The 17,302-nt window shown below is 47.1% G+C and overlaps 1 protein-coding gene across 2 annotated transcripts in view; it reads left to right on the top strand.

Moving 5' to 3' along the window:
- PPM1H (protein phosphatase, Mg2+/Mn2+ dependent 1H) overlaps positions 1 to 17,302 on the top strand; it is a 238,941-nt gene that overhangs the window by 171,503 nt on the left and 50,136 nt on the right. For both annotated transcript variants that reach the window (XM_040637216.1, XM_040637215.1), the window contains exon 6: positions 3,443 to 3,561. In XM_040637216.1, the coding sequence (XP_040493150.1) occupies positions 3,443 to 3,561 (119 nt within the window). The remainder of the gene's footprint in view (positions 1 to 3,442; positions 3,562 to 17,302) is intronic.

Below are 17,302 nucleotides of genomic sequence, written 5' to 3'. Positions count from 1 at the left end.
CGAGTGTGTGGAAAATCACGAACGTTAGTGACTCAGCATTGAAAACCGATGAGCAGTTGGGTTCTAGACGTGAAAACGTTTTGGAAAACCTGAGGCGATATATACTTCACCTATATAGTCTTCTTAAATATACCCCAGAGTGATATGTAAAAATTTGTCTAAGTCCAAAGGAGCTCTTTCAAAAAGAATAAAAAGTCCAAGTGGCAAGAAAGTACTGTACATAGGGTAATTGGCCCCTTTCCCCCCTTGCTTAGAGGTAAGAAAATAATAACTCCGCTGATAAAGGGCATCTCAGAATTGATGAAACACAGTAGCCTGTTGCTGTAATGGGAGATAGCAAGACGTTTGAAGCCCTGAAAGCCTCTGCACGTGAAGGGACTCCAGATGTCACTGGAACATGGGGTTTAAGGCCACTCTGGGCCTGCGCATCCTCACGGGGAGAGGTGAGGTGGCCCGTGCACAGAGCGAGCGGCTCAGGAGTTCCTAGCCGCTTTGCAGACGTCTTCCTTCAGCAGATCTTCCCTTACCACTGCCCGGGCAAATGTATCCTCGCAGAAAGAGTGTGAGGGTACCTGGTTAGAGCACCATCAAAGGGCCACTCATGCTCCTGATCAGGGGGCCAAGTACCTGGAATGCTGCACACTGACCCCTCTTGGTCACTTGGGTCTGTGAAGAAATGTACTTAGAAATGGCCTTTGGATACTCACCTGTTTGTTAATAATACATATGTATGGCATTTACCTGTATTGATACACACACATTCACTTGTATGTACATGTATGTCTTCTACGTAGACCTGTGTGTGTATTTGACACCACTTACATAAGCTCATACCCGTACACACAGTCACTGACATACATTGTTTGATAACCTGCTTTTGCAAATATATCCGCTCTTCCCTTGTCATTACAATTCTCTGTAGTGTCAGTATAAACGATACCCTAGAATTCCTTTGTATGGATTTTTACTCATTTATTTAATCCCTCGTATTATTCAAGGATTTCTTCTAGCTACTTCGGGAATATCGTTATGGTCAAGCTGTGTGCAGATCTGTAATTTTTTGTTAATTCGATCCTCATAGGTACCTATTGGCAATTCAGACTTTGCATGGTCCAGGAGCAACAGGCTCACAGGCCTTTTGCCCGCTTTTTGTTTTTTGTAAATGCGTGTGCAGGTTAAAGGGTTGGAATGGGTGTTATAGACACGGTATTAAGTTCAGGCTCTGAAACCACCCAGCCCTGGCGGATAACCTTGGGCTAGGTGTCTTAAGTTCCCTGGATCTTCATTTCCTCATTTGTAAATTGAGTCTGTGACATGTGCTTTGTAGGATTGTTGATGTAGCAACAAGCATATAAGTGCGTGGTATGTGGTAACCCCTAAGTCAGTGTTAGAACAGCTTGGGGGGCAGAGTAGAGAGAAAAATGTCATGCTGATGGGTCCCACAGTTCTAGGGGATGATAAAGGGCGCATAGTAGGTGCTGCTGTCCATTGACAATTTATGCCTCTGCTCCTTCGATCAGGACAGCTGGCTTCCTGGGGGTGTGACTCGTGCAGCTGCACAGGGCCCTGTACACGGTCAGTGCTCTGCTCTTGCTGTCTAGAATTCCTTAATCTTGCACAGAGGCTCCATATTTTCATTTTGCACTGGGCCCCGCAGACTGTGTAGCCAGTTCCACCTTGTAAGGTTGTTGGCAGCGTGAAATGAGAGCTCACAAAGCACATGTCATAGTTAGGATGTAATAGGGCTCACTAGTCATTAGATAGATAGAATAATTTCTTTTTTTTATGAGCACAGACAACTATGATAAGTGCATTCATTTAATTATTAAAAGTGTGAGATAAATACACAATCTAGGAGAGATTAAGAAACTGAGGCTCCCGAAGCTTAATCACCAACTGAAATCACACAGCTTACAAATGCAGAACTTGGATTCAAACCCAAGTCTGTCTCACCCAAAGCCCACACCACTGACCTGCCCTATGAAGTATTAGTTTTCTTCCTTCCTTCCTCCCTCCCTCCCCTCCCTCCCTCCTTCCCTCCTTCCTTCCTTCCTTGATTCCTCCCCTCCCTCCCCCTTCCCCTCCCCCCTTCCTTCCTTCCTTCCTTCCTTCCTTCCTTCCCAGGGACCCTCTCGGTCAAACTCAGTGTTTAAGTGTTCTTGATATTCATCATCAGCCCAACCCTCACCCCCAGCAGAGGTTTCAGAGCCCCTCCAAGATGATGTAGAATTCCTGCCACACCTGGAAACTTTGGGGGCTACAGCAGACAGTGAAGATGCTTCCTCTTCTCAGTACTGTCCTGCCCTGTCTCCAAGCCTGCTCAGAATTCCATTATCTGGCCCAGTCTAGCCAACCCGGTGATAATTCAGCTGGCTTCCTTTGATTCCCGATAGGCCTAGCTTAGGATGACCAACGTCCAACGGAACCGGCAAACCACCGTGAGAATCAGCAGACCTGCCCGTGTCCGGTCCTGGATACGAGGCTGTGGGAGGTGCCTATTTCCAGTGGACTGAGGACATGGCCGTCTGTCCTGTGGCAGGGATCCGTCCTTTCCTACAGTGCCAGGTCATGATTTGCTCTGTCCACTCTTCCCTGCCAGAGAGAGAGGAGATGGAGGGAGGAAGAGAAAGGATCCATTCCACCACAGTGCTAATCAGCAGGCGTGCAGCTTGGAGTGGCGAAGCTCCATGCAGGTTTGCTTATGGTGTGTGGCCTTCGAGCAGGGAAGTTAATACTTGAGCATTTCATCTCTTGGATAGCTGGATTTGAATTTCGAACGTGACAATGAGACTGTTTGTTGTTTCAAAGCAATTCCCTAAGTGGCTGTTTGCTCAAGACTTTTGTAGTGTGAACAGAGATTTGGGGGAGGGGAAGAAGCCATCTGCTCTGGAAGAGTCTTCCAATTACATGATCAAATTACTGCAGAGCAAAATGGAAGGAGTCCAACAGAAAGTTCCCGTCTGGTGTATCCAGCCCCAACCTGCTCTCTTGGGCCATTGTGTCCATGTGGAGATTCACATGCAGGTTTCAAAGGCAAAGCCATGATCGCCAAGAGCAGAGAGAGCCAAGGAGGAGAGGCAGGGTGAGCTTTCTTGCTGCATCAACATGCCGTTAGGAAAATGAAACAATCTTGGATTTGAATTAAAAAGTGAACTTGTGGAGAAACGCAGTTTCTTTTCCTTTTGACGTTAGTGATCCGTGTCTCTGATTACAATTAATTTATCATATGAAATGAAATTGTTATGTCCCTTAATAAATTCAGTTGGTGATTTTTATTTGCTGATAACTCTTTGTAGATTTGTAAATCTATTTCCCTTAAAATAGGAGAACAATTTTCTTGTTTTTGATATACGGACTGTCTTGATTTGCAAAACATTATTGAGTCTTATTTTTTCTTCTAAATATGTGTGTGTGTGGTTTTGTTCCTTTCTTTTGCTATTAGGCATTCATGCAGCCTCACTTGCTGGGAAATGAGTTCACACATTTGGAGTTTCCAAGGAGAGTACAGAGAAAGGAACTTGGAAAGAAGATGCTCTACAGGGACTTCAATATGACAGGCTGGTAAGAACATGCCTCCCTCTGCCTCGGCACTGCCCCAGTGTGTGTGCGGGGAGCGTCACCGCCATCAAAAGCCACTTACGCAGTTTGGACCTGGTAGTGCAGCCAGACGCCTGGTTGGTGGTGAAGGAATAGGGGCTGTGCCCGCTTCTGCTGTTTGTGCCTGGGCGCCAGTCCTCAGATCACGGGGTTGGTTTGCCTCGGGGCCTCTCTGAGGCCCTCCCTGGGGACACGAGACCCCATGAAGCTGACAGATCCTCACTTCATATGAGCAAGCATTTTTGAGGCTTTACAAACACATTGAAGTTGGTGTTTAGGTCAGCAGCTCAAAGAAATGGGTTTATTGAGCCAGTTTATTGAGCCAGACTGGCATGGATTTGACTCTTAACTCTGATCTTTCTAAATAGGCAAAGTTGGGTAAACTGCTTAACCCCTATGAGTCTAATTTTCCAAGAATAAAGTGAAAAAAATAGGCTTTTTGAGGGGTTGTTGTGAAGACTAGAGGTAATGAGTCATCTTCATTATTTGTTTGCATTCACATCGAGATAAGAATCTTGGTGGGGAGGGGGGTTGTCTTACTCCCACAGCTCACCTGTGTAAGCACCGAGATCATTTCTGTACTGGACCGGTGGCTAACATGGACTAAGACCGCCTCTGTTTCTTCCATATGAAACTAGATGCGATGCAGAGTGCATCTACATCACAGGACTGGTGTAAGGACCAAATGAGAGCATGCAGGGCCCGGCACGTGGAAGTGTGGGTGAAGGTTTGCTGAGCTCTGAGCCTCCTGCCAGTCTGGAGGAAAGAGGGAGGATGAACAGTGGACTCTTTCCTTGACGTGTCTCAAGCCTAGACAAAGAAGTAGTGTCCATGATCTCTTCTTCTATTTTGGTCCATGAAGAAGAGATCATGGACACTACTTCTTCATGGACCAAAATAGCTCTGACAGATGGTCACAGCCCAAATTCTCGTGGTAGTGACTTCTAGGCTGGGAATGTGCTCCTAGGGTGCACACTGTCTTAAGGGAACAGTTGAGCTACCTAGGGAAGATAAGGGGCTGATCGGAGGCACTTCCAGTTGTCCTTTACCTTCTAAAAGAGAAGATTTTCACCACTATCCAAGTCTTCTGCTAGTGCAGGGACAGCAAACGATGGCCCAAAGCCAAATTCCACCACGGCCCCTTTCTGTAAGTAATTTTTTTTAGTACCACCACATTCATTTGTATACATTTGAGCTTTGGCTACCCTCACTCAAGGTGGTTGCGTAGTTGGAACAGAGACTGTATGACCCACAAAGCCTAAAATATTTACCCCTGTTCTACAACATGAATGGATTTGGCAGAAAGGGTTCACCCTATTTGCATCTCTGAGGCTCTGGAGTTTTGGTGCCCCAGAATCATTACCCTTACCCTTCTTTGTAAGTTCATTTTTACTGAATCAGCAAAATCGCTTCTCACAGAGAAATTTAAGGTGAGGGCTACTCTAGTTGGAAAAGCGTGGTAGGGTTTGGTCTAGGTTTTGCAGTTTCGAACAATGGAAGGAAAGGTGTCCTAGGGCAGGAATCCCCATGATTGCAAACACATAAACAAAAAGAGTGGGTCTGAGAAACAGTAAGAAAGATGGCCAAAAAGAAAGAGAGCATCTATGGGAAATCGGACCGAGTTGGTATCAAGGGAACATAATTGAGGATAAGGGAAGCCAGGCAGAGAAATACATTTACTGTGGGAGGTGTGGGTTATGCTGGTGTGTTTCTGAGGAGAATGAATGATGAAAGCAATGTTCTAGGAAGGCAGTCCTAACGAGTTTAAAGGAAAATGGTGAGAGAAAGCAGATTTAGGTATCCAGAAGAAAACCAGCATAGAAATATGTATGTGAAGGGGCACCTGGGTGGCTCAGTTGGTTAAGCACCTGACTCTTGATTTTGACTCAGGTCATGATCTCAGGGTCCTGGGATCTACCCCCAAGTGGGGCTCCGTGCTCAGCTGGGAGTCTGCTTCTGTCCCTCTCCCTCTGCCCTTCCCCCTGCTCACGTGTGCTCGCTCTCTCATAGATCATGCATGACTTGAGCCAAAGGCAGAGGTTTAAACGACTCAGCGACCCAGGTGCCCCTAAATAGATAAATCTTTAAAAAAAGAAAGAAAGAAGTATATATGTGAAGTCTCAGGGGCCAAATAGAGGAATGGAAGCAGAAAACAGAGAAGGAAGAAAATGAATAAGAACCTAGATGATTTAGTCCAGAGCTAAATGTAAGGGGTAAGTCATTAATTACTCCAATTACCTGTTCAAATAGGTCTCTTCAGCTAGCCTGTAATCCCCCAGGAGGGGGGCAGTGCCTCCCCTGGTCCCTGACACCTGGTGAATGGCCAAGGATTATTTATTGGATGAAAGGAAGGGAAGAGTGTGATCGACTGCAATTGAGGGAGCAGGCGGTTGTGCATGGCGGATGGGAAGGGTGGGAGTCAGGAGCTTGCTTGCATCTGAGATAAGTTAAGCCTGAGGCAAGGCTGTGTGTTCTTTCTCTGCCAGAAGGCCAATTAGATCTATGCAGTCAGAACACACTTGGTAAACAAATGGCTGAAGATTACCTCCATTTTATAATTTTAAAAATGTAGGTAAATTCAGGGACTAGATTACATCCAACTTTATGCATACACAGTCTCTTTCTCTCTCTCTTACACACGCACACACAGTGTTAGCATGATCCTAAGAAAATCAGCAGTCCATAAATAAGCTGTATTTAATGTATGGAACTCCACAGAAGGTACGAAGTAATTGAGGAGCCAAGCCCGAGAATGGCTTCAGTCAGACATGATTTGCCGATTCGTTTAAGCATGGTTCCCCACGTGGCTATTTTCTCCAGCTTTGGCTCTGAGCAGAGATTTATGTATATCTTTGTGTATTTCCTACTTGTTCTTTTGACTTGAAATTGATACTTAAGAAAAAGGAGAGCTCTTTATATCTTTGTTGAAATAAGTGAGGAAGTTTAGAACCCAGTTGCCCTTGTAAGCTCCCTCCCTCAACCTTAATGAATTCCCTTTTTAATTGTTTTAACCTCATGAGAAACCTCAGATCTAGCAGTTATCTTTTAGGACTTAAAAAAAAAAAAAAAACACATGGGATCACATTTTGCTGCCTTTCGGAGTTGTCTATAGAAAGGGAAGAGCTGGCATATTAGTTCTATAGCAAGGGAGATGAAGGTCTGTGGCTCTTTTCCCACCAACGCCTTAAATTACTACCAAGTGCTTGGACTTGGTTGAAGGTGGTCTGGTGAGTATTTGGAATGTGTCAGGAGACAGGTCCTTGCCGTGTCCCTCTATCTTTTGGGGCTTCAGAATTAGCCTTGGCCTGTGAACTTGTTTTTTCTGAAACCCCTCTACAAACAAGGGTTCACTTACTTCAAAGCCCTTTAATCCTTGTAAATACCTCGTTGTGGTGGAAATATTGATCTCCCCCCACAGGCCCCCCACGAATCAGGATAGCAGGGGGCCTACCTGTCAGTTACGGGAAGAGCCAAGGGCCAGACACTGCAATGAGACCTTTAGGTGATTCCTCATAGTTAACAGTCCTATGAACTAGATACGTTTCACAGATGAGGAAACTGAGGCAGAGAGACTGAGTTTCAGGGTTACATAACTCGTAAGATGGGAGAAGCTGGGATGTGAACCCAGACAGCGTTTCTTGAGGGTACACGCCGTTTATGGTGCCGAACTGCGCCGTGCTGAAGGACTCCTCCTCCCCGTTCCCATTTTGCGGTTGAGCAGATGGAGAGTCCCAGGGATTAGGTGGTTTGCTCAGCGTCTATCTGTGCAAAAGTGTCAGAACATGGACTAGATCCCAGGTCTCTGCCTCCGAGAGCTCTTTCTGATACAGTGCAACAGTCCGTTTTTCTTCAGGGTAAGAGTAGACCTAATTACTCACTTTTGAGCTGGGGGGACCCCAATGAAGGGAACCCCTATCCACCAGGATTCGTGTCTCCCTGACTGTCCTTTAAACAAGAGGATGGGATGAATGAAGCATTTCAGGAGCTGCTGAGACACTAACTTTTCTAGTTCCCGGTCTGACCTCCTATACCGCCAGCCAAATTCAACCATGAGGCTTCATGCTCGTCCCAAGGAGTCTGTGTGTGATTTGGGGTGCTCTTGGTGGGGAAGATCCCCTGAGAACCAGGTCTCCCATGCTGAGGTCGGTTGCCTGCTCTCGTTCGGGAAGCGTCATGCTGGCTCTCCGTGGTGCGTCTGCAGCAGGCAAGAAGGTGTGGGAGAGGATGAGAGCTCCGGGGGGCAGGGGGGGGGGGCTTGTCTCATCATGAGGGATGAGGGTGCCTCCTGACCGGGAGCTTTTCTCTCCCACCCTCATGCTTTCTCAGAGACCATGGAGCAGCTTGGCAGGCCCAGAATGAGTAGAGGACAAAAGGTGATTGTCACCGGGACCTTCATAATGAAACTGGTCTCTTCCCTGGCTCTCCCACCTCCCCTTCGCCCGCCTCAGATCGTGTGCCCAGTAGTTTGATTTACAAAGGCATTTTCTTCCCAGTACCCCCCGGTACCGGGTCGGTCCCTGCCGCGGCCCCGTCCTCCTCGCCTTCTGTGCCTGGTGTCATTGATCCTGCTGCTGGAATCGTGGCCTTGCCTCGTTGCAAGCCGGCGCCCCTCCTCCCCAGCCCTTTGTGTCGAGCTGCTGTTGCACAGTGCTCACTAGCTGGCAGTGTGAGCTCTGCGTCCCGACCCAGAGCCCTCTGAGCCATCTCGGGCTGTAATTTGCTGGCAAGTGTCTATGTTACTGAGTTGAAACAACGGTTTCTCACAGCTGCCTTTGTGGCACCAGGTCCCGGCTCCGGGCCTGCTGCTGATTTAGCTTTCTCATGTGGGTTCAGTGTTCGTCGTGCTCTGTGTCCAGGCACAGGGTGAGGGGGACGGGCGGGGGAGCCAGGGGCCCAGGAGGACATTCGTGTGGGAGGGGGCTGTAGTTCCACCCCTGGCATCTAGCCAGGTTCTCCAGCAGCTGTTCCTGGCCTGATGGGATTTGTAAAGAGAGCGAGGGCCAAAGAGGAAGAGAAGTCCATCGTGTGAATGCAAGATTGCTTCCAGATGGTTCTGATTATGAGTAAAGTACACCAGAATTCTTTCCTTAAGCAAAGCCTTTCTAACATTTATGATGGTCTTATTTCAGAGAACAGCCTGGACCCGTAACCTGAGACGGCCTGGCTTAGTTAGTGCAGAGTTTACGGCTTTGGGAGATGTACCAGCCCTTGCTCTGCCAAGATTCTCAAGCCTTGGGCAAAACCCTGGGCGCCTAGGTCTCTCATTTGTAAAATGTTTCCTTTGCCCCTTGCTGCCAACCTCTGTGTCTAGTGGGGGATGGGCTTCGCTCTGCTTTTCAGAGCTTCTGGAAAAGACAAATTCCATTAAAAAGATTCCTGGGATGGTAACCTTTCATTTTGATCTCTTGCAGCCCTTAATTCTTTATGATTCTAACTTAATGACACATCAGGGTCATTTTCCCCTCCTGCATTTCCTTTAAAACTATGAGCAAATCCGAGATTTTTCCACTGGGAGCAGAGCGGGGTCAACCACCATTTTCTCCTCTTAGTACTCACTACTTTTATTAAGGCAAAGGAAATATTTTTTCTATTCTGAGTGCTCTCCAGCACAGTAGCCACTAGCCACATGTGGCCATTTAAATTTATATTGCTGAAAATTAAATAAAATTAAAATTTTTTTTCCCAAGTCACACTAGTCTCAACTGCTCAGTAGGCAGATGTGGCCAGTGGCTGGTGAATTGAACAGTGCAGATGGAGAACATTGCCGTCATCACAGGCAGTTTTCCTGGATGGCCGCACTGCCTAGATAATGTAAGGGTATGGGTCTAGTTGGGGGCGGGGGATAAGAAGCTGTCTGTACAACTATCATATGATTTCTCTCATCTATGGAACATAAGAACTAGGATGATCGGTAGGGGAAGAAAGGGATAAAGAAAGGGGGGGTAATCAGAAGGGGGAATGAAACATGAGAGACTATGGACTATGAGAAACAAACTGAGGACTTCAGAGGGGAGGAGGGTGGGGGAATGGGATAGACCGGTGATGGGTAGTAAGGAGGGCACGTATTGCATGGTGCACTGGGTGTTAGACACAACTAATGAATCATCGAGCCTTACATCGGAAACCGGGGATGTACTGTATGGTGACTAACATAATATAATAAAAAATCATTTCAAAAAAAAAAAAAAAAAAAAAAAATTAAAAAAAAAAAAAAAAAAAAAAAGAAGCTGTCTGTAACTGAACATCCCAACAGCAAGGGATTTAAAAAAAAGAAGAAGAAGAAGAAGAAGACAGCTGAGTACAGATGGGGCGAGTGAGTGGAATGGCGTGGGCACGCCTATGCTTCTGGCCCCACTGCTGCAAGCCTCGGAGGTGGCTGGGAATGGGCTTCACTCCACTTTTCAAATCAGAGGCATCAGTCAGTGTGTTTAGGGACAGCTCATCTCCAGTGGTCACTACCTGGCAAGCCTGCTGGCCAGCTGAACCCTGAAGGAAGACCCATTTCCTTGGCCCTGGTCAGCAGCCTCCCTCCCTCACCCAGCCTCTGCCCACTGCCTGCTGGGCTCGTGCCAGCCATTGGCACTTCGGTTCCTCTTGCTTTTCCTTCTGCTTCCTGGGGGTCTGATTTAAAAAGCAACTTCACTTCCAACCCTTTCCGTTCTGTTTGGGGTGAACTCTATTCTCCATCTGCAGCCTGGAACCCAGCTCGGGGATGAGAGCCACAGCCCCACGGCATTGGGCTTCTTACCAATAATCCAAGCATTTTCTGGAAAGGAACTCATTGGAGGCAGCCGCAAGCATGGTCTGGAGCTACTGGGTCGAGTTTTACAAATATTGTAGATGGGGCTTCTATCTTATTCTTTACTGCTCTTTTCAATGCCCTCTGACAGCGCATTCAGGCTGGCTGACAGGGAAGCAGATAAGCAGATTGAGAAATGCCACAGAATGCTTTATGAAGCCAACTCCAGAGCTGCACCCGCATATCATATAAACTGATTTATTGAATCAAGCGCAGAAGCCCTGTTACAGAAACCCCAGGCTTTATCCTCCGGAGGACCACCTATTAAAGCAGCCCCAACTGACACTCCTCATTAGCTTTTCCACTGATCCCCAGGCAGTTTTTAAAGGGACAGTGTCCCTCTTTGGGGCCTGAATTTATATGTTGGCCATGCCTGTGGGTCTAATTAGCTTAGCATTATTAATCTTACTTGGAAAGCCTGCATTTTCTATAACAGCTTGACTCTTGAGTTTTAAAGAGTAATTGGAAATTTCAAACCCTGTCCTTTTCCCTCTTTTTGTTTTTAATTACTTTTAACCCAATCTTTGGAAGCCTACCTGCAGGTGTCTCTTGACTAGCAAGCATCATTGGAGCACCAAAGGATTTCTCGGTCCCGTCTTGGTGCAAATCCTGACATTACTGTTGGGCCACAGACCTCACGGGGAGGCTTTTTAAACCCACCAGAGAAATATCACATTTTAATTTTATAATTACTTCACAAGAAACCAGGCCTTTCCCTAGTTAAACCTGGTATTAATTCCCTCCCAGCAACTTGTATTTTCATAACTTAATGATTATGGGCCACCTTGGCAGCAATCTGATTGCTGAAAGCGATCTGGAAATCTGACTTTGCAGAGAAGGGAGGGGCTTGGATATCATTGCGGAGAATTTTAACCCTGTGGCTTGTCCAGGATGGGCATTGGCTGGGACAGGGAGCAGGCACCCGAAAAGTCCTCGTGTCCTAAATTCCAGTGGAACCAGGGGCTGAAGTCCGAGCGGGTCAGCCTCACGTGGGGAGGGGCTGCTCTCGAGGCTCCCAGAGCCAAGATGATGAATGGTTATTTGCGATGTGCACGTTCTGCATCTTTTCACGATCTGCAGCTCTAGCTGCAGGAGCAGCAGGGAAGAGAGCCTGCCCTGCTGTGTGCAGCACATCTCCTGACAGTGATAAATGACTCCTTGCTTCCCGCCCCCCTCCCCGCCACTCTGCCCATGAGGCCAGCAAGCTATGAGGTATTTACAAATGGTTGGAAGCCAAGACAGACAGGCATTGTCAGGCCACAGGGAGGAGAAAGAGAAGAGATGCCTGAGCTTGCACCCTATTGATCGTCCGTGCACACACACCTCTCTCTGCTCTAATGATAGGTGTAAATTTATCGTTCCTAAAGTGGCCAGACTACTGCCAAGCCTTTCTTTCCCCTGAGACCCTTTGAACAGTCCCAGCATTTGTCGGTACCCATTCATATACCCCTGAATAGAGTGTACGTCCTCCCCTTCCCCGGTGGCCATTGTTTGGGGCTGTACAGGACCTGTGTGGTGGTGACTTAGCTCTCAGTCATCTGGGGAAGTGCTTGCACAAATCCCTCTTAAAATAGCCAGTGTCCTTTTAACCGAGGACCCCCAGGGCAGACAGGCGCTTGTCTTTATATTTGGCAAACTTTTTTGTATACCTGCTGCATATTAGTCGTTGAGCAGTAGTTAAGAACAGGGATGTGGAGCCAGACTTCCTGGCTGGGTCAGTCCCCAGGTGTGGCTTGGACAAATCATGTCACTTTGGTTTTCCCACGTGTGAATGGGATTAGCGACAGTACCTAATAATAGGATGTCATGAGTTGGTACGGTCGTGTGCGTTCAACACAGTCTGGCATGTGGTAAGTGCCTAATAATGTACTCATTAGATGCTGCGGAGATGAGGGGTCAGCAAGGGCTGAGCTGATCCTTGCCTCAGGAGGTCCACAACCTAAGAGGTGTTGAGTTGCTTGCTTCTCAGAGTAATGGGAGGCTAGAAACCAAACGTAAAAGGAAGGCAGGTTAGAGAAGCAAGAAACTGAAGGAAGGTCGGGGTGTGCTGGCTGCTTCTACCTGGCAGGTCTGTCCCACAGCCACTGTGGGAGGTGAGCACGGAGAAGGTGGGGCTGTTGTCTATGGGACGAGACACGGTCAACACAGTCAGGAAACCTCTCTGCCCCTGAGTGCTGACGGGTAGGGTGTTTTTTGTTTTGTTTATTTGTAGGCCATTTTGTTTGTTTTGGGGGGGTTTTTTGGTCTATACATCAACTCCACATCTGTTTTTGAGTCCTGGCTGCTGAACTTTTTAAGGTTCCCTGTAGCCCTTCTGAGCCATACCCGAGGTGCTGGGATACCAAGCCCTTCAGTAGCCAAAGCATGCCCTCACGTAGGAGTGGCCTTACCAGACAGGACTGTGTTCCCATCACAGGGAAGCCAGGGACTGGCTTTCTGGAAATTTATTGAGCTGTACCACTTTACCTATGAATCTGTCCTTAAATTCTCAAGAGTGAGGGGAGTAGATCTGTTGGAATTTGTGCATGAGTAACTAAAGCAAGAATACAGAGCTTATTTATAAAAGGGGGGTTTGAAGAAACGGTGACGTTCGAAGGAGTGGTGGCTTTTAAGAGGGGAAATTGGGGCTGGGGGGAAACTTCGTGGGGAAGGTGGTATTTCAACCACCAGTCTGAAATGAGAGAGGAGTTCTAAGAGGGTTGAGGGCCAAAGGGAAAGACACTCTGAAGAGAGGGCACAGCACAAGTGAAAGCCCAGAGGTATGACAATAAGGTGTGTGTTTTGGGAACGTGGAAGGCAGAGTAATACCCAGCGTAGCTTCAGTAGTCAGCCTGGAGGAGTGGCCCCAGCTGCCGCGCCAGGCACGAACTCTTCACTCACCACACTATAGCGATTCCCGGGGAGGGTCCAGAGCACCAGACAAGGGCGATGGGGTTGGGGGCTGGGCCTTGGGACAGTCACTATTTGCCAACCAGAACAGAGCTATCTCAGTGTTCCAAACCTCTGAATGTACTGTATTGCTGCGTATCAGCTAGACCATGTTGCCGGTGGTAGCCTAGCGTAAGTGGCATGCAGAGGCGAGGCAGAGGGTGTAGGGCAGTGGTGGGTGGTGAAGGGACCCAGTGATCTAGGTAAGTAGATTTAAGTCAACTCATGGGGAGCTTTGAATGCAGTGCTAGGATGGCAAGCACTAACATCTTATTTTCCTGCTCTTAAGAGCTCTGCACCTCTGTAAAGCATGAAAATGAAACACAGCAGGGCAGAAATATGGAGCTGAGAGTATATTTAGAAGGACATATGGTCCAGTCCTCAGCCTGTTTATAAGATCCCACAAAGAAGTGAGTGCTGCAACACTCCACCACATTTCCAGGTACTTAACCGCCCTGCCAAGGAAACATTTTCCTGTGTCCAACCTGCATTCCTCCAGTTATAAAATTTCACTCTCAACAGAGCTTGATCAAGCTTTTTCTTCTCTCTGCCACCCCTTCCCTGCCCACAAGGTTTCCGAGCAGAAAGTCGGTGTTGCTGGTTTCAAGCTGACAGGCCCATGACGGTGCTAACCCACCACGGCTGGGAGACAGCTTCTCAGGTTGAGCTGAGGTGCTAGGTGAAAGCCCCTAAGTTCTGGACTTAGCCCAGGAATCCACATGGCAGAGCTGGGTAACTAGCACCACTCTGAACCCGGAACGATTTCTTCCTGCCACTGTGTTCCTCTTAGCTTCAGACAAGACTGAGAGCAAGGGTAAGGTTTAAGTCTGTCCCTTGCTGAAGAACTAAACACACATCTTTCTAGAGGAACTGGAAATGCTGGTAACGCATTCACTTTTTGTTCTTTACCTTGTTCTGGTAAAAGCAACAGTGCTCTACCAAGTCTAGGTTCAGATTCCACTAGGATTAAGTCAGCTTTGTCCACCCCCCAGGTTCAATCAAATGCAATACATTGTGCTCAGGAACTTAAAGGACAGAGCGCAGGGCTTCATCTCTGACGGGAGATGGATGTTTTAACCATTCCTCCTTCGGTAACATGGGTGTTGGGTTGGGCACTGATAGAAGACGAAAGCAATCCCCACCGTCATGGTGGTTATAGTGCAGTGTAGGACAAGCTTGTACCAAAACTGGCAGTGAAGCTTTTTTATCTGGAGTGATTGTTAAAAACATTCCAGAATCCCTGAGGTCCTGGAATCTGTTTTTTTTTTTAAACCTCTCAGGTGATTCCTCTACATCCTTGAACACTGGCTTTGGGCAGCGTTAGATGTTCTTACCGTGGCTATAAGCAACTACTTGCACAAGTGATTGGTTAAAGAACACTAGGCAGGGACGCCTGGGTGGCTCAGTCAGTTAAGCATCTGCTTTGGGCGCAGGTCATGATCCCAGACTGGGATCGAGTCCCACATCGGTCTCCTTGCTTGGCAAAGAGCCTGCTTCTCCTTCTTCCTGCCGCTCCCCCTGCTTGTGCATGGCAGACTTGCTCTCTCTCTCTCTCTCTCTTTCTCTCTCTGGCAAATAAATAAATAAAATCTTAAAAAAAAAAAATAAAGAACACTAGGCAGCCTGGGCTCTTTAGCAGGTTTGTGACTTCTGGGCCCTGGTTTTCCTCCTGCTGCTGCATGGAGCTTCCTTGTCCACCTGTGTGGGCCAAGGACCCTGTGCAGGAGGGGTCATGGACGGGACTAACAGTGGAAGATGGGAGATGATATCAAGCCCCTTGGTGCCTACAGTGGGTCAGAGTTGAGTGTCTCTTTTCCTTAGTGGTGCTCGTGCCACACCTGGATAGTCCAGGGCCGAGGCAGGATATAAATACATGGAATAGTCAGGAGACCATGTTCCTAGGGCATCTAACTTGCTGGTTTCTTATTCCTGTTCGTCCTGAATAAATGATACTCCCTCCCCAGATTTGCCTCATCCTTTTGGACAGCCTTGGATCACCCTGTGAAAAAAAACTGGGCACCTAAGTGTGAAGACTTTATTATCAACAGAACAATTTGAAAGCGAAACCTCAGGTTAGACTTAATTCTGCAGGGACCTTGAACGTCCATGCTATTGGCAAGAGAAGAAAAAGCCTAAGAAGGTGGTGTGTTTAATCTTATACGTGACCTCCCACTTTAAAAACCTGGGAGGTTGGGGGTAGACGTCTTAGAAATTTGTATGGTTTACCCTGATGATGAGGATTAGTAATTAAGCAATCCTGTTGGATATCATGACATTTTATGGCATTTACCATGTCTTCATAGATCCTTAAGGATGGCAGAGAACCATGGCTGAGAGCACAATGCACTTTGGGGCAGACCTGGAAGTGAGCTTGCCCTCTGTTTCTAGTTGTGTGACCTCCATTTTCTTATTTGGGTTAATGTTAATATCTGTCTCACTAGCTTGTTTTAAGAATTACGTAAATTGTAAAAATGTAAGTGCTTAGAACAGTCCCCGGAAGAGAGAGCGTGCAGCCAGGGATGGGTGTATTAGAACTTCTGTGAGTGTTCGGGCTGAGGTGGTAGCAGAATATTTAGCAGTTGTCGCCTTTACCATCCATCCTGCCTTGGTGCAGGAGCCTGGAGTATGGTGTTCTTTCCATTAGAGATCGGCAGCCATTGCCCAGGCCTGTGCTTCTTACCCTGAGGCTCGAGTCATGTGAGGGTCAGCAGAAGACTGAGGGTTTCAACTGAAGATTTTGAGGGTAGGGGAGGTTATTTTTCTATGTTGAAATAAATGTTATGTATATGATTATTATGCAAAATTCTCATGGCATTTTGGGATGAACCAGAAGAGTTGGAAGAGCACCGATGCCTGCTTTGAGATACTTGAGCTCTGCCCCAGGTGATGTGACCAGTTCAAAGACACTCGAATGGAAATGCTAAAATGAAGTACCATATGGTAGAGTCCTGGGGCATGAGTGGCTTCCCCATGGGGACACTGCGGGACTTGGTGCTCCCATGTACAAATAGCCGTATGTCCAAAGAGAGAGAGAAGCTTTGTGAGCCAGAGGGACTGGCCTCTGCAGTAAAACCGTCTTTGCAGGGAATGATCTCAACGCTCTTGTCTCCCCGCCATTCATGGATATGGGGTCAGTTTTGGTTATTTCTTGATTTGTATATATTGACTTGGTTTCATACAATATAAAGGCCAATGTCAATGAAATTCATGTTTGTTTCAGAATAAATGGTCCCTGAGAAAGTTGAAATCATTCCATATCTGTGTGCTCATAAAATAAGGATCTGTGATTCATACTATGGGAGATCTAAATGTTATTGATGAGAGTGCAAAGTTCTCCTAGCCAAGTGCTAATGCACACCAAGTGGCTATTGAATCAGAAATAACTTCTAAATCTGAAATTTCCCTAAAAGTCATCCAGAATGTTTCATCCTGAAATATTATCGGTTCTGGTTTGCATACACACATGACCAATTACATTTCTAAAAGACTGACTCAAAGCATCATCTCCTGTGTGGTGAATCCTTTTCCATTCCTAACCTTGAGCCTGTGAGTTAAGAGATGACCTTTACTTTATTTATATTATTTAACTCCACATTCCCAGCACCTGTGGGAGTGCCTGGCACTTAGCAGGTGCTCAGTGAACATTCACGAAGGATTCTAGTAGAGCGCATTGCTCTGGTCTGGTCAAAACCTGAGCTCCTGATTTGGGGCTATAAGGAGCAGGTTCTTTTCCTTTACCCAAATTTTCAACTGTGGGTAGGGACCCGTGAGTGGGTTGTGAAAGCAACTTAGTGTACGGAGATGAGCATTTTGAACAAGTTAAGTAGTGTAAGGAAAAAAGGAAATCTCAGTGTGTATCACACAGGAAGGGTAAATGTTGCTTCCCGAAATGTGTTTGTGTGTACCCTGGGTTAAGATCGGCTCCAAGCAAGTCGACTTTCCCCAGGAACGTGGGCTGAGGCAGTGAGAGCAAGCTCT

Source organism: Ursus maritimus, unplaced genomic scaffold, assembly GCF_017311325.1.
Source record: "Ursus maritimus isolate PB19 unplaced genomic scaffold, ASM1731132v1 scaffold_21, whole genome shotgun sequence".
NCBI lineage: Eukaryota > Metazoa > Chordata > Mammalia > Carnivora > Ursidae > Ursus > Ursus maritimus.
Note: the sequence above shows the minus strand (reverse complement) of the source record. Positions and strands in the feature narration are given on the sequence as shown.